The 26,908-nt window shown below is 34.2% G+C and overlaps 1 protein-coding gene across 1 annotated transcript; it reads right to left on the bottom strand.

Moving 5' to 3' along the window:
* Nucleotides 1–5,493: 5,493 nt before the first annotated feature.
* Nucleotides 5,494–15,956, bottom strand: LOC132609151 (putative hydrolase C777.06c). The gene is made up of 10 exons (XM_060323015.1): nt 15,683–15,956; nt 14,581–14,716; nt 10,722–10,849; nt 9,801–9,948; nt 9,608–9,713; nt 9,343–9,401; nt 6,982–7,017; nt 6,787–6,896; nt 6,629–6,690; nt 5,494–5,818 (listed from the first exon to the last, which is right to left on the bottom strand). The coding sequence occupies exons 1-9, from the start codon at nt 15,856–15,858 to the stop codon at nt 6,633–6,635; spliced, it is 957 nt and encodes a 318-aa protein (XP_060178998.1). The 5' UTR covers nt 15,859–15,956; the 3' UTR covers nt 5,494–5,818; nt 6,629–6,632.
* Nucleotides 15,957–26,908: the final 10,952 nt, after the last annotated feature.

The raw sequence follows: 26,908 nt of genomic DNA, 5'->3' as shown, positions 1-26,908 counted from the left end.
TACTAGCTAAATATAGGTCCTCCAGCTACAAATTATAAATGTAGAACATGTATTTATAAATTGTTAGACGGAGCTAAAAGATAGCTTTTTGTGAAAATTTTACTATATATAATAATAGTCAAAATTAGTAGCAACTTTAGTTGGAACATTCCCGCAGCCCAAGTTGGACTAGCCATGAGGCAGTGAGCTTGCGTGCTCCTCATTTTCTCTATTATGTAAACTTTGATTAGTATCACACTAGTACTAACAACTAATTCATGAAATACATTTTCTATTTGACTTTTATGATTTTTGTTCAACTTAATCGGAACTTGGTAGACTAATATGAATGTCTTTCATATTTCACGAAAAAACATATATATCTTTTATAGTTGAATGATTAACTTGTGCATGTCAATTTTGTCTTGGAAATTAATTACCTATTTTATGCTTTTGTAGTGCGTATGAAATTAACTATTTTTTCATTAATCACATTCTTGGTCTTCAAGGGGACTCACAGAAATTGTGGGCTAATAATTATCCGTGTTCAACATTTTCCAATTATGTTTGTCAATCCGTTTATTAGTGAATCCCATAAAAATGATAAGTAAAATGAAAGAAAAAGAAGTCGTCAGAAAATGGAAGAAAAAATACCTACGGGTACGTACTCACAAAGAAAAAAGTTTAAGAGGGCTACACAAGACGAGGTTAGTAATCCTTCGCCAATCAAAAATTGTCATGAATTTAACAAAAAGGGAAGAATAGAGGCAAAGGTTTTAAATGAAAGTAATAATTAAGAGCCTGTTTGTATTGGCTTATTTTAGGTGTTTTTAAGCACTTTTGTAGTGTTTGAATAAAATAAAATAAAAGTGTTTTTAGGCCAAAATAACAAAAATAAATCAAAAAATCATAAGTTATGACTTATGCTTATAAGCCCATCCAAACAAGCTCTAAGGGGTCGTTTGGTAGGAGGGATAGGATGGGCTGAATTATTAATCCAAGAGATTGAAATTAATCCTATATTTGGTTGGTGGGATAACTTTTTTGATATCCCATCCAATCTCATATAGATGGAATAAAAGGTGGGATAAGGTGGGATTAGTCTTATCCCACCCAATCCCATCTACATGGGATAACTCATCCTCCTACCAAACGACCCCTAAGCGTATAAGTGCTCACATTTCTAAAGGAGATAATTACGCCTAGATGCGCTTCGCCCATCTAGTTTACTATTTTTAGCCACACTATCACTTTATTACCTTGTGACTCATTTTAAGCCAAAACTTTAGTTCCCACTTTCGTTTTTCTCTTTCCCACGTGCTCCTTTCGTTCCCAGTTCTGTTTTGTACCTTTTGCAAAATGGAGTAATACAGTACTCCAGTTAATTACTCTTAACTAAATTGCAAAGACAGAGGGAGCGGGGCCCTATTACATGCCACACATAGAAATCAAGCAGAAATTTGCTTGGCTGGAAATAAAGCTTTCAGAAATGCAACTTTAAAAAGTAAAATATTTTTTACTCTAATTCATCTCTATATCTGTAATATTTCATGAACATTTTTTTTTTTTACTTCTTGCACTTTCAGAATATTTCAGATATATTCAATTTTTGTTTTGAATTCTATATATACTTTTAGATGAAGTTAGTTTTGATTTCGTCGTTATTATCTTACTGACTGTCAAATTAATTAATTAGATTTGAATTTCTTTTTGCCCCTGATTCACCTTTGATTTTGTGTATATGGATACATTGTTTATGCATAGGGGCATATAGATACATTGTTTATACATAGTTATACACTATTTATATAATTATACAGAACATATACATTATTCATACCGTATGTAATGTGTATATAATGTATAGTAGTGTACAAGAATGTATATGCAATGTATAATAACGTATAAAAGTGTATATACACTTTTTATACATTCTAATATATATGTAACAAGATGATTTATCATAGTTTAATTTTAATCTAGTCATTTGAGACTTCTTATTTTCATTTTATTTCATAATAGTCAATTAAGTAGTACTATTTTTATTTTTATTTTGGTTTTTTAATTTCTATTCATGTTTAGAGAAAGATTAATAAGATTTAATCTGGTTTATTTTTTCAACAATAATAAAATTATCCATGATACATAAATAAAATGTCAATCAAATTACTAGTTGTGGAATAGTAATAATGTGACGTAATGATATGTTCATATTGTTCAAGGGTGACAGTTGACTAGACAATTGTGTTGATTGTTGGAACTTGCGAAATTGATTTTTCTCTTTTCTAGTCTTTCCACTTTACGCTCTGAAAAAACAAACCTTTAAATTGATAAATTGATTTTCTCACGTTTAAGGAGATGTTTTTGGCAAGTAATCTGATGTTTTGGGCTATTTTTATTGTAAATATGTATAAATTGGGTTACAGCGGTGGTAAACTAGAGGAATAGGCAGTATATGCGAAACTTCCCCTTTCAAAAGTGAAAAGCAAAGTTTTAATGTTTTCTGTAAGGGATATCCAAACAAGTAATTCTTTTTCCCAAACCTCAAAGTATCAATTTGCGAACTCAAATTACAAACAAATGCCACCTCGACAAATTATTTTTCAACTTTTTGAAAGATTTGAAAAAGTCCAACTGTTTATTTGTTGGTATAAATGAAGAAATGGAAACGAAAAAAGAATTCAGTTTTCTAATTTGTACGGTATAAATGAGCATATGTGGACATGGAATATGCTTGAGCGCTCATTGATTTATCTATTAAAAAGTCACAAATAGCTTGCTAATAAATCAGCATAATGCTTAGAGATCATAAGTTTGAAATATAGCTATCTTAAAAACCATGTAATCTAATAACCAAACAAAGCTATACTTTATAAGTCAACATCTAGGTACTATCTAATCTATGGAATATATTAGAAGTCCCTACTTACCTAACAAGACTCGAGAGACAGTAACACTAAGATAAGAAACACAATATAATATGATTTTTACTCCAATTATTGTTCCAATAATTGTGCCAATGGGTGAAACTTGGTGTAAATAAGCATTTATCTTAATTTGCTCCTTCCATTCGTATTCTTGTCGTTAGCAAATTCGTTTTATCTTTTATTATTGTTATTAATGAAACTTTAGCGTGAAATGGGTGGACTTCACGTATTTCAGATTCTACGTTAAATGAAAACGTAAATTTACCTCAACTTTAGACTATAATTTTATATTGATCTTGATCAACAACGAAAACGTAAATTTACCTCAACTTTAGACTATAATTTTATATTGATCTTGATCAACAACGCAATGACAATCATACCCAGTGTAATCTCACAAGTCGAATCTGGGAAGGGTAGAGTGTATGCAGACTTCATCCCTTACCTTGGGAGGTAGAGAAACTATTTTCAATATACTCTCGACTAAGGATAAAGCAATATGGTCTCGAAGATAGGTTAAAAAAAAATCTACTAAGAGTAATTCTTTTTTCTATGGATAAGGTGGTACTAGACTCAAAACGTGATGAATCGACAAAGGAGAGATCTGTAGACTGTAGTACACAAAAATTCAATACAATTTACCACTAAAATAAACAATTCAATACAAGCCGCCGCTTAAGAGGACTCTTGCATCATTATTACTCGAAAAACATGTTGGTCATATGCCCATATCTCTCCGTCACACAACAAATTTTATCAATATCAATTCACCACGAACAAGAAATGTAATAAGTGGCGGAATTGTATACAATAAAGAGAGATCAACTTTAATATGGTAAATAGAGTAAAAACAGGCTTCTTACGCACAAAAATAATTGAATTTCTTTAACATAACAAAAAAAAAAAAATCAGGTGTACATGATATTTTATAAAAAAATAAAATAAAAAATCTCTTATTAGAATTTCTGATTCAATCACTGAATGTAACCTCCACTGCGCACCTTGGAGGACTGTGATATATGACCAGAATTACTATTGAGACAGCTGTTGTATATATATCCCAATCGATGACGTTACATGAAGAATATCAAAGGCAGCAAGTTTGTCACGTAGTGCCAATATTTTCTAAAAGCTATCTTTCAGTTCACCATGTATTCATTGAACCTCCGGTCTTTTCTTTTCTTTTTTGTCACTAGTGTCCGATATTCGTATTTTGAGATCTAATTAAATTCGAATTGCGCTGGAAAGTCAAGAGAACTTCACCAAAAATAACTTTATATCCAACAAGGCTCAAACCCGGAACTTTTGGTTAAAGATGTAGATTTACTGCTCAACCAACCTCTAATCTTTCATTCTAATTAAAGCATTCATGAGTAGAAACGAATTCGGGCGAATCATTATCTGGAACTTGTAGCCTCACATTGAATATAATCATGCCCTATGTATATATTTTTTTATTTCATATATATACCGAATATAATATGTCACCTAAACCTGCAGAACTCATGTTAAATTCGCCTCTTTGTTTGGTCTCATAGGAGTAGCGATATTTATTGACAAGTCCATGACGAGCGGTGATGAAGTTTTACAGTGTTAATGTGACAATTTATCTTGCTGTCCACAAAAAGGAATTTCATTAGTGGACAACGATTTACAATACCTCTGATATGCCCCTGCAATTCTGATAAATAATGCTCCTGTTGCAAGGTGTAGCTTATTTTGCAGAGTGGTACCAAGCTATTAGTTAGGAGTTAGTTACAATTTTCCCCGGCTTACACCTTAGTCCGTTAGGTTTTAAATAAGAGATTCAGGATATTACACATTGAGCTATTTGTATTTTTACTTAATCACTTTTAGCTAAGTCACACCTTGTGAATGCCTTAGCTGAGTATATGTACGCATTGAGGGTTTACTTTGAAGGATTATGAATGAGAATCAATAGTCGTCTTAGATTCTTTTTAGTTAATTCACTTTCTAAATTGCTTGAATCTACATCTACATCAACCTCAACCCCACCTCCCAAGGAAATAAAAACAAAAACGAGTTCCCCAAAACCTTAATTTAGAGTTTGAATGTTGAATCTTGACATAACAAGTAATTAAGCCACTTCTCTACAATAAAATATTAATCAGCTAAATCAATGGCAAATAGCCAACTTCCCTTGAACTTAAGAATCCTCCCCTCCAACGAGGAACATGTTGCAACTCTTAGGTTTGATACTTGATAATCCGAATCACTTTTTGTAATACACATTATTATAACGAGACGCATGTTTTAATTCAGGATAAATTTTTTGTTTTCCGGCATGATATTTAGTAATTGAAGTTGCATATATTAACTCTGTGTCTCACTGATACATAGATCGATGGCCGTATTTGCTAGCCTTTAATACTCAAAGTGGCCCTTTAAATGCATGGAGGATGTGCTCCTAAAACTAAAGCTGTCAAAACGGGCTGGTCCAAACCCAATTTAACTCTGCCCTTGCAGACTAATGACTTCAAACGTCGCAAGGCTAGCGCGTTTTGAAAGTCTCTGTTCTAGTTACTTCAACTCTCAAAATCAAAAGTCTCAGATTCAGGAGATGCAATTCCCATTAAAAAAATTCATTTTCATATAGCTTAAGAAATGACTAGTATTCAACTTGATACACGGTGTATGCCAGAAAATGACAAGATTACAAGAACATACACAAGTAAAATATGGTGAACATGGATATCAATGTTACATCATGCCCCAGCTAGTTAATACAGATAACTAGTACAAATATCATCCCCTAGTACTGGTACAGATAAAAAAAATCTCAGGTGTGATCCATCACTATATCCATGTATAAAATCACAGATCAAAAGGATGCTCTCAGAGCCTTTAGTCAGTCTTAGGGCATTCTCTTTTTGTCCATGGAGCAGTATCATCTGATTGAGATTATGAGTAAGTCGGTATAATATGAAATGTTCTGTATGTAAATATCAATTACAAAAGAATACTATTTCATCAATAATATTGGACAAGAAGGTAGTAACTGTGAATGTTGTGAACGGCGGGTAGCATATGGTGAATAGCAATTGATAATAGATGCGAGTTGCAAAAACTGATACAACACTAGATAGTTGGAGGTAGCAAGTTGAATGTTGTAGGAATAGAAAAGCTAGAAAGCTATTTTTCATCCTAAAACGACATTGGCACTACTTTAGATCACTAAACTCAGAAAAGATTTTTTCCAAAGAAAACATTTTATGTCATACCAAAGAAAGGAATCTTTGACCAATCAAATTTCATCTAGAATAGTGTATGTAATAACATGGCGGAAGAAGCTTCTATGTCAAGGCCCACTAACTTGACATTCCATGAAAGACAGTATTAACTTGTGCTTGTTCTTTTCAATCATGTGATAGATGTTTAATCAGTGATCACTGTGGTCATAAAAGTAAAGAGCATGGTTGAACATTTTTGGTCATCCAGACAGAAACACTATTGATGATTAGCATTTTCAAATGATGTCAAAGATCTACTAGTTTCGAAGTGCATAGAATGAGAACATTGCAATCGCTTTGATTGTTACTAAGATCCGTAATACCACTGAAGAGCTAATATGTATATCACAATCATTGAGAAGTTGCATGCTTCTTGGTTTATGGTCATCTATTATGAGTCCTACTATTCTCTGATGAAAGTAGATAATTTAAAGTTCTTTCATGGAAGACGTATCCGAGATATTCCTGTACCTCTTTATAGGTTAACAGGGAGCCGTAATCCATCACGTGCAAGTTGAACTGCTATACCTTCTCTGCAAGCAAATAATCATGTAAAGTTCCAGACGAGCTGCTAAATCATAATATTTGCAACCCCCTCCACCCCTTGAAGAACCATTAAGACAGTATACCTTCTAGACCATTCCGCGAGGAATTCATTATCTTTGTGGTGGTCAAATTGATGAGTCATTCCAATTAGCAGAGCTCTCTTTGGACATAGCATTTTCAATGCCTCGAGAGTCTGGAAAAGTCAACATTTTCAGATGTTAAAATGGGGCATGAACAACACAAAGGTCAAATAGAGAGTTCCTCTAAAGTAAGCACACCTGAGTAAGGCAAAGGTGGACATTGTGGGAACCGTTCTGCACATATTGAAGACAAAAAAGCATACTATATAAGAATATAAATCAAGTAAAAGGAAGAACAAGACCTAACTAGCCTAAATGAAAAGATATCCCCCCTTTACAGTGGAATATCTTGCATATATCAATCCTAGATGGAAAATATACAAAAAAGAAAAAAAAAAAAAAAAAAAAAAGGATAAAAGGAGCAAAACAATTTTAAAATTGTTGAATGAGCTAAGAGTTACGATTTATAAGGATCCAGTGACCATTTATAGTCGGGCGCCTCAGCGCAAAAACAAGCATGTGCTTTCTTACAGGGATAATACGTAAATATCTCCAACTTGTTCCTGGAATTTGAACTACTGGAAACACCATTTTGTTGATAAGAAGCTCTCTCCATTTGTTGGTGGTGGCTGGACGACCTTAATATATTAGGAATGATGGAAGTGAAGTGAGGGGTAAAAAAAGAGGGAGGGCGGGGGGTGTGTGTGTGTGAATGACACGTGGCAGCACACTTAAAAACCACCATGTTCTCATCCGTTTATGGTTATATGCCTCTCAGGATGGCAGGAGATGCAGTTCAAACAATGACAAGAGGTAATAGGTCTCCTACAAAGTTTACAGGTGTAGTTGGATCTTCAGACCAAGTTGAAAGAGATACTTATGTATTATCCCTTTCTTAAATCGGCTGAACATTCCTTGCCTACTACTGTTAAGAAAATTCCGCCCCATGCAGCACTTCAGATTTTCTTAATTTGTTCTAACCATGAATAGCACCTCATATGTAAATCCTACAATTCCTCCTTTCTAGTTTCCAATTTCAAATTTTGTAAACATATGTTGTTAACCAATGAGCTTGGTGCATAATATTTATTCATAGTATGAAGAGTGCTTGGCTGGTAGATCACAAATAGCTAGTAGGAGTTCTGTTATATTCCGAATAGATGGGGTATTTATGTTTAGGCTGCAACTCAATGGGTAATCCATTTTGCCCAATTTTCCACCGCGAGAGTCCAGCTTATGATTTAATGGATAATGCATGATTGTATAATCCAGGCTTCTAAATTTATTGATAATGGTGGATTGTACGGAAAAGGATACTGCGTCTTTTGAACACACTAATCAACAAAGTTAAAGTTCAATGACTGCAGAAAAGCAGAGGACTCAAGCTGTGAGAATTGACAAGAATAGAGTCCTTATATGTTAAAGCTCCAAAACACAATCATGCACTAATATAATTTTTAAAGAAAGTAAAAAAAAATCAAATATACTAAAAGGGTTTCCAAATTATTTTTTAAGAAAATACCTGAACCGTGTGTTTAATCATGGTTTAACATATGCAGTGCACAAATCCGAAGTATGAAATTAACATTAGATAAGCTTATACTTAGACAGTAAAGAAAGAGAGAATGTATTTTTTTTGTCCCTATTTTTCTTTTTGTGTGGGGTCAACTCGAACACATTTGAGCGCATTGGGTAAATTACTACACTAATCCATCGGGTAAATTATTACACTTGAGCCCATTGCATAAACTTAACTAATTCATCGGGTAAATTACTACGGCTTACAAGTCAAGCACAAGTGTCAAGTAAACCTACTCACCAAAGGAGCAATGGGCTAACATTGATTGTTGTGGCTAGGAACCAAAACTGGGTCTCCAAGTTATTACTGTCTATTCCCAAGGATGTGGTTTAGTCACAAATGAACCCGGAATGGACCATGGCCATGGGATACTGAGGTTCAAATCCCAGAAGACACAAAAGAGGACAGGTAAGTCTATTCCCATCTGTTTTAACTTTGGTAGACAGAGTTATCTAGTACTTGTACTTGTGGAAGGTAGCGGGTGCTAAGTAGATTAGCCAAGGCTCGCGCAAATAAACCCCAATACCATTGTTATCCAAAATAAAAAAACTATAGTACAACATATATGCAAATGGACTTCCCCGTAATCTTGGTCTCTTTTTCTTTCTTCTTTTCCATTTCTTTTTTGTTTGTGGGGGAGGGGGGGCAAATGGTGGATCCACTCGTGGTGACAAACACTGGGTTGGTATAAAGAGTACATTTAGTAACTTAGCTATTAAAGTGAGATCTGGAAGAATAACCAACAATGAGAATACATAGGCGCAATATTCTCAAGGAATACAAAATTCAAATAGAATCAGGTCCTAGTTAACAGCCAAAGCATGTTCATGTGGCCATATACAACATAGATTATGCAAGTGGTCACTATTGCTTTTAAATTTAATGCCATAGACGTGCATTAGAATGAATAACAGGCTTTTCATGGGATTCATCAGCAAGATATAATCAAATAATTGAAATTTAACAACACCTAAACTGACCTTATAGAGTGTGTCCAAAATGAGCAGATCTAGTTGTTGACCACTATCTTTTGAAATGTCTGCAAAAGAAAATTCTTCCTTAACAAGACTCAACCTTCATTTATCAAGAATACACACATTTCCATCCAATAAGAACTAGAACAGGAGGCTTCAACTGTCCTCAAGACCAATGACTGGATGAAAGATTCAGTTCCTTGGGTGAAAGGGCAAGATCCACAATGATCAAAGATCAAACCCCACATATCAGAATAGAGATAATACTCACAGGATACAGTAGTTGGAAGAAAGCGTGAAACATCAGATATATATGCAACTCTGAACTTTTTACCAAAAAGAAACCCCAAGCACACGTAATCTTCGCCATGCATTACCTACATCCAAACTCTACAAGTTAAAACAAGACAAGACACAAGGAAATATAGAGTGCATTAAAATAAAGGAGGTATGGTGAAACTCACTGGCAACGGAACAAATTCTAGTCCTGATGCAACAAACGGCTTTTCACAGTCATTTTCAATAATCTGCCAATCAAGTTGTGCTACACGTCTGATTTCTTGGCCTTCCTTAAGTTTCTTCTGGACTAAGTAAGGGAATTTCTGAACAATGCTGTTTCAGAAAAAGAACAGAAAGTGAATCAAGAAAATCGCACAAGAAGTGCATGGTGCATAAATGAAACATGATTATATAAAAATTCCAAACATGATACAGAAGAGCTTGCTATGTTTATTACAAACGCACATATTTTCAATGTCATTACTTTACTGCCGATGCTATAATTGTTGTTAGTGAAAATCTGAATAGTAGGTACTTTTTATTAATGAATCAAGGACAAAAGGAAATTGTATGGCAGAAGTAACAACGGAAAGGAATAGTGACAACCGAACAAATTAGAACTTTTACATTCTTTCAAGCAAGTGGAAAGTTCTATCTGTAGCTTTGGAGAAGAAAAAAAACGTCATTTAAGTACAACGAAAACTTGTATCACAGACTTCAACAGTAAAACCACTAAATAATTAAAAATAATGTGCAGTCATGGAATTAATAATCAAAGCACAAAGTCTAAATCATGATAGTATGTTCAACTAAATGTTGAGTGCATCTTCCGCATTGAAGAGGAATTGACACAGACTTTAAAGCCATCTTCTCCTTCATCATCTTTCTCTCATTTTTTTTTTTTTTTTTTTTTTATTTTGGTTGTCATGGTGGAGATGGACCTGGTTTGAGGGGATTAGCTTCAAGCCACCAGGCAACTTTGTTGAATTGCAATACTAAACTCCATAACATTTATAGAATTATACATTGACTACTAATGACGGAGTAGAAAGACTCTGGTTATCACCGCTAGACATATACAAGCAGCAAAATTTTCAACAAAGTACCTATCCATTGAATATTGAGTCAGGTACACTGGTGTCGGATCAATGTCATTTGTCGGACTAAATGGTTGCACTGCACGGATATCATCCAAGCCGAGAGTTGCGTCAGCGTGCTCATGAGTCAAAATAATCTGATAATATCACAACCAATGGCTAAGTATAAACTGTGGTTCCAAATAGACAGCTCTATATAGAATAGAAAAAAAAAATTGAAAGACCTTTTTATCTCACAAAACAATATCGAAGATAAAATAAGTGAGCTGCTTCAATCATATACCTATCTCTCATCACAGTTCTCTGGACTTTTATATCTTCCTTTAATGGAGAACACCATCATTCAGTTAAATTTAATCCAAAAAATCAGAGAAATATAGTAATGACTAATTTTTTTAGCACTTCTCTGATCAATGACAAAGCAGATGGTCGAACCAGATGTCCATCTGCTATGTAGCTGATACCCAAAAGTAAAAAAACAACAACCCAGTGAAATCCCACAACGTGAGGTCTAGGGAGGGTAGAGTGTACGCAGACCTTACTCCTACCAAGGTAGGACGGCTGTTTCCGAAAGACCCTCGGCTCAATAAAAAGCATAAAAAGAGGTCAAATAAGGCTAAGAGATTCAAAGCGATATGGAAATGCAAATAACGAAAGCGACACAGATAAAATAGGGTAATCAAAGCACAGGAAATAACAGATAATAGCAGAAATCAGAGCACAAGAAATTATACTGCGATAATGCGACTACTAATAAGGAAGGATAACGAGACTATCTACTAGCCTTCTACCCTAATCTGGGTCCTCCAAACCCTCCTATCTAAGGTCAGGTCCTCGGGAAGCTATAACTGTGCCATGTCGTGTCCAATTACCTCTCCCCAATACTTCTTTGGCCTACCCCTACCTCGTTTGAAACCATCCATGGCCAATCTCTCACACCTCCGCACTGAGGCATCTGTGTCTCTCCTCTTCACATGCCCAAACCATCTCAATCTCGCTTCTCGCATCTTGTCTTCCACCGAGGCCACTCCCACCTTGTCCCGAATATCCTCATTCCTAATCTTGTCACTCCTGGTGTGGCCACACATCCATCTCAATTCTCAACATTCTCATCTCGGCAACTTTCATCTTTTGAACGTGAGAGATCTTAACAGGCCAACACTCCGCCCCATACAACATAGTCGGTCTAACCACCACTTTGTAGAACTTGCCCTTAAGTTGTGGTGGCACCTTCTTGTCACAAAAGTAAAATAAAAAAACATCTTTCATTTTATCTTCAAATAGAGAGGCAAACTAAGGCAATTAGATGTTAGATTTGTTTCTTGTGAAAGAAAACTAGAAAATTTTGTGTTCTCTCAAACTGGGAATAATTGTATTCTCTTTTTTTCCAATACCTAGAGTTGTGGTTCCAAGACATTCGACCTTTATTATCGAGGTTTCCATTTTTGGTAAGTTGAGTCGAGCTGGTGCAGATCATGAAAGACTATGTGAAAAGCAAATTCAAGATGTCCTTGCATATGCAACCTCTTAATAAATTTTGTTCCAAACATAAGTTGAAGGAAGAATATTGAACTAATGAACGTCCTACAGAACTTTATATGTTAAACTGCATTTTTCCAATTTTTATTCCTTTCCCAAGAATTTCAGCAATAAGGCTAATTTTCACATCTTTGAAACTCATGATGAACAACAACTATTCCCCATTCCCAAACAAGTAGGGGTCGGCTATATGGATCCTAAACTACCATGTTTCTCCATTTAAACTCATCTCCAGCCATTATTATACAAAATAAAATAAAGTACTAGAAGTTTCTAAATTTCTACTATATTAAAATCACTGACAAGACTAAAAGACTCCAAAAAGCATAGGACCTAAAATAAACATACTAACATGACTAAAAACATATTCCTAATTACCAGCCAAATTTATGATGAATCCTTTGAAGCTCCTGATCTTGGTGAAGAATTCTGGAGAATAAGATTAGTGTTGTGTGTCGACATATAGTTTTGGTGATTTATTTTATTCAGCAGTTGCTTTGAATGCAGCACAGCTCATATTCTCACTTAAGAATCCTCTTCAAAATTCAGAAAGTTTTGATGTCTATCAATTCTGTCGGGATGCTTCTGCCTCTTTTTTTCATTTTCTGCAATTTAAACCCTCTGGATGTGCATTTAGCATATATCATCGTCTTCCTAGTTCCCTAATATCCCTATCAATACGCCAAAGATGCAAAGCTCGTAGAGGAAACTCAATCTACTTATTTGGTACACTGTCCCAAGATAATGAAATAGCTAGATCTTCCTATGTTTTTTAGCTCCAGATAACATTACATCCTTGAGGCCTCATAATTCAATACCTAGAATGCTCATAACAGATACATAAGGCCCCAAACACCACCATTCAGATTTCCCAAATCATCATGAATTGTTTGATTTAGCCTGATGAAACACCATACTTGTCATATCACAAAGTAAGTTTTGTTTGAAAAGTTCTATCAGATGAATCAATCGCTATCTCAGCTTATTTGCGCCCCTAACTTGGAAATGTTAAAGCTCCTTTACTATTAAGAAATTAGATGAGTTACAACTCCTAAGTGAAAGAGCAGCATACTGTGAATTTCTCTCAAAACACTGGTTTGTGATAAGTCCTGAAGTATCTATACTCTCATCAACTTACATATCAAGATTGTTGCCTTTTCGTTTAGCAAGGTAAAAGTGATATACTTTGAAATTTGAATCTTGGAAACTCATTATAAGCTGCATATTCTTCTACGCAAGCATTATTCAAATAGGGGAAACTCTGCCCAGAATAGTCTGGGAAGAAATCGGGAAATTGTGTTTACAGTTACGTGCCAAAAAAAATCACAGAGCATCTCCTTGTCTTAGGATATGAACTTTCTGTATTGGGAGACTAAACGTAACCAATAGTGAACTTATGGTTCTAGTATAGTTGGCTTTTGGACATTAATATAAGAAATTTTGGGTAATGAACTAGACCTTTGACCCATTAACGGTTATTCTGGACATTAAAGAAACTAGAGGATATTTAAAGATTGAATTTTCAAGTGAGGTCATATAGAATTTATTAGTGCCAGGGCATTCTTGTGCTTGTTATTGGCGAATATTCAAGACACAATACTGAAATGTGCAGCAACATTTCCCTTGTTTGAAGGCAATGCTGAATCTTTATCGATAATTGAAGACAGATGAAATGCTGATCTGGAGACAGATGAAAAGAAGCAAAGCTATGAAAAATGTGATGCCACCAAGACGCAAATATTAGAAATATATTAACATATAAGAAATGAAGGATGAGTGAGAAGTAATACAACGATAAACATATTCTACATACAAAAAATGGCTTACCGTTTCTAAAATATCCTAAAATGAAACATATTATCCTTTTCTTTTACCCATATCCTTTATATGCATTCTCGCTTCTTAGTTATAACCATGCAATTGACAGATTAAAAGAAGCAATCAATGCTAAGGCATGTAACAGAAACATGTGTAGCAGAAGGAGAGAGAAAGAACAATCAAGGAAAAAGAACAAACAAAAATCATATACCTAGAAGCACCTTAATGTTATAGCTTTCAAAGCAAACATAGGTATAGGTAAGTTAAGATTGGCAATAAAAGTACCACCACATGTATAAACTTTTAATTCTGCACAGCTGCATTTGTTTCACACAATTACCTGATAGCATGTAAATCTAAGTTGTATATACAAGCCAGATGGTTCAAGTTATTCCTCAAATTAACTTTATAATGCACATTTGACAATTTTCTCATTTACTGTGTTATACAGCCTCAGTATTCTAGTAATGCTACTGGAAAAGATAAGTTACTAAACTTCAAATGAACTCACAGAATCAACTTGAGGAATTCTATAACGAGTGAACCACCGAAGTACTTGCTCCCTAAACGTCTTCCCAACATCAATTATTATGTACTTGTGTGCACCATTGTCTTTACAATAATCAATAAGCAGAGATGTATTACACCTGCAGGCCATTACACAACTGTTATTACCAGCCACAACCTCATAACTCTAAGCTCAATTAAACAATTCTCAGAGTGCACAAGTGTACTCATCATCAACCATATTGCCAAAAGTTCTTATTAAGCCGATACTTGTCTAAAATGTTGCAGGCCTAGTATAAGAATTAAAATTTCCTTTCTCTAATAGCTTAGACTGGTATATTTATCCAATTCATCTCATTCTTTATAGTAATGGTACTGATAAAAAACGAGCTGTTCTAGTAAGAATCGTAGTACGAGACAGTCACATAATTCAAAAAGGTACCACATCAAATAGAGGATTCCTGGTTCAAGCCTCACCGCTACATACCAATAATAGTACAAGTAATGCCAAGAAATATAAGTAAATAAATGTATCTCTCTAACAACCTGAACTCTTATATGAGATCCCACGGAACTCAGAATAAACAATCCTCAAAAGACCAACAACAAAAGACTTCCTATTGTAATAATTAGATTTACAAAAGCATGAACATGCACTTGCTTCCTGAGCATCTTCTCAGTTCTCAATATGAATCAATGTCTACTTTCTCTCACCACTATCCTTACAGTAATTTGGTTTATCATACAGTTCTCAGGATACTGAAAATGTAACAATTATCAAACGCATTGCTCAACAAGTTGCTAGATTCCACTAAAGTGCACCTAAATCAGAACATACAGACTATACACACAGATCGCTGCCTGGAAAGCAAATTAAAGTTGGCAACAATTCAAAAACCATAAGCCTCTAATGTAACTCGATAAGCTGCAATTAAACACTTGTAGATACTGAAAATGTAACAATTATCAATCACATTGCTCAACAAGTTGCTAGATTCCTCTAAAACAGAAAGATACACACAGTTCATAAAATTTCGCAACAATCCAAAAAAAAAAAAAAATACAATGCAGTGAAGTTAAAAAAGCGAAATATGGAGAAAAATGACCTGTAATTAGGGTTTTGATGAGGCGGTACAGTAAGCGACTGGGAACAGACGGAACAAGGAGGATCGGAGGGTCGGATCAAGCACAATGCATTGGGAACTGCGCTGGAACAACCGGTTCCCAGGAATATTAACGCTGATCGTTCCGGCTGAGCGCTGCCGTTCTCGACGCCATCCATTTCGATCGGAGATGAGATGTAAATGAGGAGAATGCTGTGCCGGTTGGTCTGTATTCAAAATGGAAATGGGGAGACATTTGGGGGACCAAAAGGCAAGGAAATATAGCGCTTTCGTACGGTTGGTTCATTTTTTCTCACACCATTCAACCTTTTTTTTCTTTTTCTTTTTTTTTTTGCCGCCTTTTTGGTAATTTTGAAGGGAAAATGACACTCTCTATATCTACTGGAAGAAAATATTTACGCCATGCAGCATATAATTTGAGTTTGTTACCCAGCTTAGCCTATATTTGTGTATAAACATCTTTTATATGTATTATTATACACTCTTATATAAGATTGTTACATTAGGTTACCTAATGTTTCCTCTCATATATAATGTTGTATAATATTGTATGCCGGACTACTTGGTGTAAATATTGTTAAAAGTTATATATTTTTTAAGGTATCCCTTTTTTAATCTCATATGCGATGCCACAGTTTACTTATTAATATACTACTAGTATAGAACTTGCGCTATGCGCGAGCATTATTAAATTAAATTATGATTGTAATTTTATTTGTTTGAATGCATTACGCCCTATATTGAGTTAACAAATATTTAACTATCATCTTGTTTTCCATGCAATATACCTAATAAAAAAATCTTTATAAACTTAAAGGAAACAAATTATATAAATAAAAAATAACATTTCGATGAACTCCAAATATCATAATTAGATACAAACAACTCAAAAATAATTATGACACGCTTTTCTTTTTAATATATTTCAACGGATAATATATTTTTATATCTAAAAATAATTAACTATATCTTTTTCATCTAGCAGTAAATAATATGCTTCTATAGCTACATGATTATCAAGATATGTTTAATTAATCACAAAATTGAAGTTTTAATAAAAGTTCCACCCTTTTTAGATAGGTGGCAAGTGCACAAATACTCGTTTTTGGGATTTAGTTTATATCTGATGATAAAAAAAAAGTGATAAATGTATTCGCTTCGGGCATGAACATTCGCAACTTAAGTTGCAAAATTCTCTCTGACTTCAGACATTTTGCCTGAAGTGTAGCCTTGTGAAGGCTAAACACTGAGATTTCTGCTTGAAGTTTGGTATGATTTGCCAAGACCAACTTTAAACATTTTCAACTGAAATTGTTGACTTCACAAGGCCAAACGTCGGACTTTTTTAATGAAGCAGAGTAAGAAGGAAAGTGCTACTATGGTTATCATCTTGGTCTTAGATTCGAATCATCATAAAGTTTCATCAATTTATTGAAGATTATAATATTTGTTGTCACTTTTATGAATTTCAGATAGTCCTGGAGTTTTTAAAAAAAATGAAACTTGATGAAAAAGCGGATCTCTGCTTAAAATTGGAAATAGCTTTCTCCAAATATTATTTGCGCGTAAAAATTAACTTACAGCAGTTGTAAAAAATTGACTTAATTCCTAAGTAGTAGTATTAGTTTTGAACTGTAGTTTAAGGGTGCTTATCGGTCGATTTTGTCCGATTTTGTGTATAATCGGTTCGGTTTATCATTTTCGATTTGTAAACACACTAAACCGATAATCAAACCATTAAGATATTCGTTATCGGTTTAGGGTCCTTAAAGGTTCGGTTTCGGTTAACCGATAAAAAAAATGCTCTAATATGTTTTGTTTTCTCTTGTTTTCGTTTGTTCATATATACACTGTCTTTATGCATAAAGTCTATACGAATTACAAGTAGAAGCAAATTCAAAAACGTTATTGCTGAAATAAACTCGTTTTCTTTCTGGTCGAGAGAGGTAGAGAGGCGAGAGCCCTAGTTTGAGAGAACTAGAGTGTCGCCTGCCAAAATAGGGTCCAAGAACGAAAGTAAGAATTTAGGAAATATGATTTTTATTTAAAATCAAATGCCACTAATATAATTAGGGATAAAAAAAGGTAACTTTAATATCATCTTATTGAGTTATTGGTTTAACCATTAACTAAAATCTCAAATCGGGAAACCGAGCTAGTAGTCCAAAAAAATAAATATACAAAACCGTTTTAAAGTTGTTAACTCAATAACCCGACAACCAATAGCATTTTTTTTCCATTTAGTTAAATAGGTTTTTGCACACGTAGTTTATTTTTAAAAAATAGCAATTGTAATTGGCTATTTGTGAAACTTCTCCCTGTTTTACTACTATATTACTATTATATATAAGAGGAAATAGGCAAATTTTGTCGTCCTCACACTCCAAATACAAAAGTTTTGGTTGGTTGACGATTACACGCGGCTCCTATTGCCCTTTCCTTACCTATCTCACTTTTAACCCTCAATTCCTTTTCTTCAGTCTATTCACATGGGCCTGCAATTTTTCGGTGAACCTTTGCTAGCCCCTAACTTCCTCTGATTTATATTGTATGGTATTTTAACTTTTATATTTAGTTCAGAATAAATAGTTTTACATGATCAACAAGTATTAATAGCTATTTTTTTATTCTTTCAAATTTATCCTTATTTAGATAAATAAAATTTTACATAATCAATGAATTATATTAAATTGGTACTATTTAATTAACGATAATTTAGCGAAAACGCCTCCTACTCTCTAGGCGTAAGTAAATTTTTAAGGGGTGTGGCCGAGCTAAAAAAACCATGTCATATGAATCGGAGGGAGTGCTAGATTACCCTTTAAAATATTTCATTATATATTTTGGTAAGATTTAGGTAACCGTGGAGCCACATTTTCATTTCTAATGGGAGTACTTATTAGATCTTATTAATTACTCTGTCGTCATTTCAATTTATGTGACACTTTCACCAATAGTTAATTTAACTAAACTTTAAAGCTAAATTAAATTATATCAATTTAATATTTTGAATTAAAATTAAGATATTTAAAAACTATATAAAAAATACTACTCTCTACCTCACAGGGCTATTTTTGTTATTTACTAGCCCTTTATTTTCTACCTTGAAGGAGTTACACGTGGTATCCAACTTTTACATTTTGAATTCCTCTTTTATTAATTTGCCCCTTGCTTAGTTCTATATTGCTTCAATTGCCACTATCTAATTTGGTAAATAAAGCCACATTTTGAGATGTTTTGTAGGGCCCAAATTCAAGGGCATTCATGGCCAAAAGCTCATTGATTATTGTGTCTTTAATTTGATAGAGAGTCAACTTCTTTGGCAATGGAGAGAGAAAGTCATTGAATAATTCGGATTTAAAAAATGAGTAGATTTTAATCCCTTCAAAATATTTTTGGTCTTTTTAATTGGTACTCTTTCGTCTTAAATTATTTGTCGTGATTACTAAAATAGTTAATTATTTGTCATTTTCAAATTTATGACAATTTCCTTTTAGTCTCACGCTTAATAGTAATTGTTCTTGAAGACCGCAAAACACCTCAATTATGGGGATATAACACATAAATAGCGTAAATACTCAATGAGAGGTATTATATCTCAAAAATAAATAGGCGTGAAATTTCTCCTCCTCCCAATTAACATTTTTCTTAAGGTGTGTGTAAAATGAACGATGCCAAAAATAATTAACTATATTTTTTTCATCTAGCAGTAAATAATATGCTTCTATAGCTACATGATTATCAAGATATGTTAATTAATCACAAAATCGAAGTTTTAACAAAGTTCCTCCCTTTTTAGATAGGTTTCAAGGGGCAAGTGCACAAATACTCGTTTTTGGGATTTATTTTATATCTGATGATAAAAAAGATTGATAAGTGTATTTGCTTCGGGCATGAACATTCGCAACTTAAGTTGCAAAATTCGCTCTGACTTCAGACATTTTGCCTGAAGTGTAGCCTTGTGAAGGCCAAACACTAACATTTCTGTTTGAAGTTTGGTATGATTTGCCAAGACCAACTTTAAACATTTTCAGCTGAAATTGTTAACTTCACAAGGCCAAACGTCAGATTTTTTAAATAAAGTAAAGTAAGAAGGAAAGTGCTACTATAGTTATCATCTTGGTCTTAGATTCAAATCATCATAGAGTTTCATCAATTTATTGAAGATTATAATATATGTTGTCACTTTTATGAATTTCAGACAATCTGGAGTTTAAAAAAAATGAAACTTGATGAAATAGTGGATCTCTACTTAAAATTGAAAATAGTTTTCTCCAAATATTATTTGCGCATAAAAATTGACTTATAGCAGTTGTAAAAAATTGACTTAATTCCTAAGTAGTAGTATTATTTTTGAACTGTAGTTTAAGGGTGCTTATCGGTCGATTCTGTCCGATATTGTGTATAACTGGTTCGGTTTATCATTTCCGATTTGAAAACACACGAAATTAATAAACAAACCATTAAGATATTCGTTATTGGTTAATCGGTTTAGGGTCCTTAAAGGTTCGGTTTCGGTTAACCGATAAAAAAATGCTCTAATATGTTTTGGTTTCTCGTGTTTTCATTTGTTCATTTATACACTACCTTCATGCATAAAGTCTATACAAATTACAAGTAGAAGCAAATTCAAAAACGTTATTACTGAAACAAACTTGTTTTCTTTCTGGTCGAGAGAGGTAGAGAGGCGAGAGCCCTAGTTTGAGAGAACTAGAGTGTCGCATGCCAAAATAGGGCCCAGGAACGAAAGTAAGAATTTAGGAAATATGATTTTTATTTAAAATAAAATGCCATTAATATAATTAGGGATAAAAAAAAGTAACTTTAATATAATCTTATTGATTTTAACCATTAACTAAAATCTCAAAATCGGAAACCGAGCCGGTAGTCCAAAAAAATAAATATACAAAACCGTTTTAAAGCTGTTAACTCAATAACCCGACAACCAATAGCATTTTTTTCCGTTCGGCTTATCGGTTAAACAAGTTTTTGCACACGTAGTTTATTTTCAAAAAATAGCAATTGTAATTGGCTATTTGTGAAACTTCTCCCTGTTTTACTACTATATTTTTACTATTATAGAAACATGAGTTTGGAGGAGGATCGTCGTCCGTCCTCCAACTCATGTACAAAAAAAAAAAAAAAAAAAAAAAGTAGACCCCACCACCTCCAAACTCATAAAAAAAAGGTGGACCCCTATTAAAAAAACAAGCAATACATTAAAAAAAAAATGGACCCCATATTAAAAAATCAAACAATATTTATGTAATTCCCAAAGTATCCCATTAAGTCAATAATGGTAGATTCATTGCCACATGCGTATCAACCCGTTAGTGGGTGCAAATGAAATCATTGTACAGCAAAAAACGTGGACCCCATATTATTGCTTTTGTTCAAAAGGTTAAGTAGGCAAACCATACAATTTCCTTTCTTTTCTTATATGAGACTGAGACCCAATCTAGATATTTAACTGTTGTATTTGCTATTCCGCCAGGTCATTTATTTGTTATGTTTACTAAAATAAATATACTTAAAATATTTATATTTTAAAATAAGATAAAATTTAATTACTTTTTCATTTTTATTCTTACTCTAATAAATGTGAAAAAAAGATTAATGTCGTAAAAGAAAAAATAATATTAAATGGAGATCAAATAACAAATAAGGTAAATTAGTCAAATTATAATTCTAATTGACGTTTCCTTAAAAAAAATGCAAAAGACAACATGACAAGTAAAATGAGCTAAACCGAGAATATTCACCAAAAATTAAAAAATAGTAGTTCTTCGTTTAAATAGAAAATCAAATTTCTACTTTGTTTCGTTTTAAACATGTAAAATTAATTTAATAATTTGAACTAATGTAAATTTGATTTAATTTTAGAATTATCCAAATCAAAATTTGATAAAAAATAATAAGTATTGTTTAGGTCCAATCTACATACATTAACAATAGAATATTTTACACCTTTAAATTAATCGAATTAAAATTCAAGTTATCAACTGATGCTTAAATACAGTCAAACCTCTCTATAACAGCATCGTTGGGTCCAAAAATTTTCAGCTGTTATAGAGAACGGCTGTTATACACCTATAACAACATTGACATTTAAATAATACTTAACTGGGATATTGTTTGCCTTATCTTCCCTCCATTCGTTTACTTTCCTTTGAGTTAACAATGGTCTGTTCTGCTCACGTATTTGTCAATTAAGTATAATATTCAGTATCAGCAAGAACCCATTTTAGTAAGACTACAATGAATTGGCTTGCTGGAATGATTTAAACAACCAGTTGCTATTTATGAAGATGATGTTCAAGTCCCAATGGTTTCCTTGTCCAAACTCATCATGGTGATTGCTTGTCCAGCGTGATTCCCTTATTTTAGCTTTGTAAGAGTGATTATAGATACCATATATGAATAACAATAACCTACTTTAGATCAGTACCTGTTCCATATGTTGCCAGTGTGCCTGTTGGATCCCATGTCTACGTGAATATGTTCATATGCTTGGTTGGAATCTGTATGAATTCTAAATGTTGCAAGTATGCCTTAGTTGAGTCTAGTGTATGTTTAAATACCATGAATGCAGTCAGTTCAAGTCTGGCTATATTGTATACTGCAGCATATTGTATTTTACTTGATTCTGTATATGCCTCAATTACCCCACAAATACATGATATATAAATTTTTAAGTACCCCAAAGTACACTGAATATCATATGCTATCTCATATGTACAAGCATGCTTATTTTGAAGTTCACTGCCACTGCTGGGCAGATTCCTTCACTTCGGTATACGTTGTACTAGGTACTTTTTGTGAAGTTAATTGCTATTATTGTGTAGTTGCCATTTGCCTTGGTATATTATATAGTTGTTCTTGTGATGTCCACTGCACAGTTGGACAAAATTGCGTACATTATTAGGATATAAACGCTCTAATGTTGTTGAAGCAGTGAAGTCATATATACCTGTGTATACATGAAGTATATTTAAAATATAAATATTATGTATCATTTACTGATCTAGTTTGAGTTTATATTTTGCCTTATTCATTGAGTGTATACTAATTCTTTTCCCTCTCATATTTTGCATGATCATCGCATACGAGTCCGAGGGACTTGTCTCCTTCCGCATTCGGTGTTGGGCCAAAAGCCCAGCTTAATCCCCCGGGTCGTTTCCTATCGGGCCTACTCACAGCCAAATAAATGAAAGTGGAATTCTGGGTCAAAGCCCAAATGAAATAGCAGCAGCAGTCTCGAATGGGCTGGCCCATTTGATATTGTTGGCCTCTTTTATTTTATTTTTCTCGTGCATTTAACTTGTATTTATGCAACTAATCCTTTATCCTGTTTTATTCTCTTAAACTTAGATGGGCTTTAGTGTATTAGTGGGGCTTAGTTTAGCAATGGGTAATTTAGTTTAAGAAAGACTAATAATTCATTCCATTAGTTTATTTCTCTTCCTTTTCACGTTAAATGTCTAATATTTTTCATTTGGGAATGATTTATTTGCAAAATGGTATGACTATATATATTCTAAGTAAAAGGAATCATACTTTTGTCACAAACATTTCAAAACGTTGTTAATACTCAAATATAAACTCTAGTACATTCATAAATAACTGTTCAGTTTGAATCAATCTTGCATTTAATTAAGCATAGTCAATAAAAGATAATTAAAAGAGAAAGGAAAACTCATTTCCTTTTGCTTCCCATTTAAAAAATAGTCTAGATTTTCTACATAGTCATATTCATATCATACTATCTTAGTCGAAGTTCAAATTTGCGAAGTCTTCTATTAAAAACTATTACTCATATGCCAACTATCTTTTACAAGTTTTATTTTAAAAAATAGTATTAGTATTTAAAGATCATATCAACATATCTTTAAGTGTTATTTAGCATTTCAAATCTTCTTTTGCTAAACGGCATTTGAAATTTCCTTTCTATGTAAATTATCATCTTTTTCTATCAATCTTATTCTCGCTAATATTTCTCCTTTAAAGCCTTATCAATATCTATAAGTATTATTTTAAATAGCATTATTACATTTTTTATCTTTTTTTAAGCCTTAGCAATAATTTATATCATATTTTCTTAATATCATATTCGCGTTTAGTCTAAATAATTAACCTAAGTTTGATCGGATAACCGTAAGTTAACGGATTCTAAAGGATGCCTAACTCCTTCCCTTTAGGATAATATAGAGCCCTTACCTAGAATCACACTGGTTAAGCAGACTATTAATTGAGGTTTAGTTTTAACTTTGCCTTAGTTAACCTCTAGGTGTCCTAATTCACCGTTAAATTAATTAGGTGGCGACTCCTTAAAACAATAAACAGGAATCACCAATATGTTGTACTTCGGTTAAAACGGGGTGTGACAGCTTGGTGTCCCTCTTTGCCCGGTAATGATGAAAAGAGTTGTCGGGCAAAGACGTTGACTCAGTAGCCTATTTTGTCTCGGCTAAAGGAAACTTGAGAGGATTATGACCGAACTCCGGCCGGTCATAATCCTCTCGAGTTGCCTACATATCTCGGGCTGTACGAGAATCAGGTCGAGTGAAGTTCTGGGACAACTACGACATCTTATGCCTAATGAATCCCGATTGACGCGAATCTTTGCAAAATATTGTCCCAGTGTTGAATTATGATGACACTGGGTATTATGATAGAACTTGAAAATTGAATTACTGGAATGCAAAAGAATACTTGTCATTAGAGACGAATGTTCGAGGTAGATCTTTGACCCGTATCGGGAAGTCTGATTATCCTTCCCGACAAATTGCCCCAGTTCACTGCCGAAGAAATAGTTCCACGAGTTGATGTGTGATGCCAACTTCGATATTGTCAAAAGCCAACAGCTAAAAACAATTGTTAGCAATAAAGAAATATATGTGTAAATAAGACAGGGTTGGAGAAGTTTACACTTGTAACCCCTGTTTTGAAAGTTGAATCCACAACATACTTTGGAGATGAATTAAATTTATGGCTTCCACTTGAAGAAGAATTAAGTCGACATTGATATCCACATTAACGAAATCTAAATCCACATCCACGTTTATTTTAAGGAAATCTAAAAATCAGACTCTGACTCATCACTAATCATCTGGTTAACTAAAAAGACTCGTTCTAAAATGGAGCAAAGTTTGATCAATGCAACCACTTCATCTGAGCCATTTCTTAGTTTACCGATCACGAGTGATCCCACATCTTCTAATGAACCAGAAACACATTTGGAGATCATTGCTCGTCTGGAGCGACGAGTTGCTGAATTAAGTCACATGGTACTTCACAACCGGTCATTTTCTCAAACGCCACCACATATGACTCCATCTCATGGGGTTCGTCAGACTTTGCCTATGCCACCTCCATTCCCAAATTTGGACGAATTTAACCAAGCAAATTATTTTACCACCTCTCAGCCGGTTCGTTCCGAACCCCTCACTCAAAATGCTCCCCTTTTATTTACAGCCACCTCTTCAAAAGCTCAGTTCATACCGCCGACACATGATGTTACCAATACGCATCAAGTTCCACCCATATATACTTACACCACAGCTCCACCCATGACACAAATCCAAGGACAATGTCGCACAGATGTTGATCATTATGTCGAAGTCGAGAACGAGGCACGGTCAGTTAATGACGAAATGATAAACAGAAAGCTCAAAAGTTTGGAAGATGCCATGAGAAGTTTGCATGGACTTGGTAGTAACCAAAGCGTGAGATATGAAGAGTTATGTGCATTTCCTGAGGTAGAATTGCCACCAGGTTACAAGATTCCAAAATTCGAGAAGTTTGATGGGTCGGGAAACCCTTTCTTCCATTTGAAAGTCTATTGTGAAAAGTTGATTGGTGTGGGGAAGAATGAAGGGATAAGAGTCAAGCTATTCAATCAGAGTCTGAGTGGAAAAGCCTTGGAGTGGTATTCTAAGCAAGATACAACCAAATGGCGTACTTGGGATGACTTGGCAAATGCTTTCGTGGATCATTACAAGTTTCATGTTGAGATTGCTCCTGACAGAATTTCGATTACAAAGTTGAAGAAGAAGTTAACCGAATCATTTCGAGAATATGCTATACGGTGGAGGGAAGAAGCATCTAGAGTACACCCACCCATGGAGGAGACAGAAATGGTTACTTTCTTCATTCAAGCAATAGAGCCGGAATACTATGAACGTTTGGTGACAATGGGCGGAAAGACTTTTGCAGAGGTGATCAAATCCGGGGACATGATCGAAGATGGCATTAAGACAGGGAGAATAACAAGTCTTGCGGCTTTACAGTCTACTAGTAGGGCCATACAAACTGGTACTCTCGGAAACGGAAAGAAAAAATAGAAAGAAGCAGCATCGGTAATGGCTTTGGGAAACACATCATACCGCCATCAACAACCCCCACGATACCAGCCTAACACTCACCACTCACAATATTTCCAATATTCTCCACATCCATACGACCAAGCTTTATCTTACCAACCTCAATCACCACAAATATCCTACCCTGTTTACAACATACAACCAGCATATCGAGCTCCACGACCACCAACATACCCAGCTCCACCATCACGATCTCATCATCCAAACAATGCATCCGCACCTCGCCCAAATAGACCTTTCCGCAATTTTACACCGTTAGGAGAGCCATTGAGCGTTGTTTTTGAAAGACTGCAAGCTTCAGGCTTATTGTATCCTGTGGAAGGTAGAATTCCAGATCCATTACCTAGAGGTTTTGATCCCACTAAAACATGTGCATATCATTCGGGGGTAAAAGGCCATTCCACTGATCGTTGTTACTCATTAAAACACAAGGTTGAAGATCTTATTGAAGCAAAACAGATCATGGTCAAACAACCGGCACCAAACGTGGTTAACAATCCACTCCCGACCCATGATGGGGCCACGATAAATATGATTGGAATAGATGAAAATGATGACGATCCAGCCAAATTCATAGTGCCTGTGGATAGCGTGAAAGATCAAGGTCTTGTAGCCGTTGCTTCTCCGGCTATAGTGATAAGGGGTTTTGTACCTATCGAGATATTAGGAGCTTCATCAACACCTGTGGAAGTAGTTCAAGCACCAAATCAGTTACCAGTGCTCGATACCAAAGCCGTACCGTGGAATTATCAACAAGTTGTGATGGAGTGTCGAGGAAAGGAAACGATTACTGACAAGATTAAGACATCAGGAATGACAAGGTTTG

Source organism: Lycium barbarum, chromosome 9 (assembly GCF_019175385.1).
Source record: "Lycium barbarum isolate Lr01 chromosome 9, ASM1917538v2, whole genome shotgun sequence".
Taxonomy (NCBI): domain Eukaryota; kingdom Viridiplantae; phylum Streptophyta; class Magnoliopsida; order Solanales; family Solanaceae; genus Lycium; species Lycium barbarum.
The sequence above is the reverse complement of the archived record's forward strand: the minus strand, read 5'-3'. Positions and strand labels throughout refer to the sequence as shown.

Bases quoted from the DNA above. Each gene is read 5' to 3' on its own strand.
- LOC132609151 (XM_060323015.1), bottom strand. From the start codon at position 15,858: ATGGATGGCGTCGAGAACGGCAGCGCTCAGCCGGAACGATCAGCGTTA. The intron at 9,949-10,721 runs GTACTTTGTTGA...TTTCTGAAACAG, and splicing joins ACTCAATATTCAATGGATAG to CATTGTTCAGAAATTCCCTT. The intron at 9,714-9,800 runs GTGAGTTTCACC...GTTTGGATGTAG, and splicing joins TAGAATTTGTTCCGTTGCCA to GTAATGCATGGCGAAGATTA.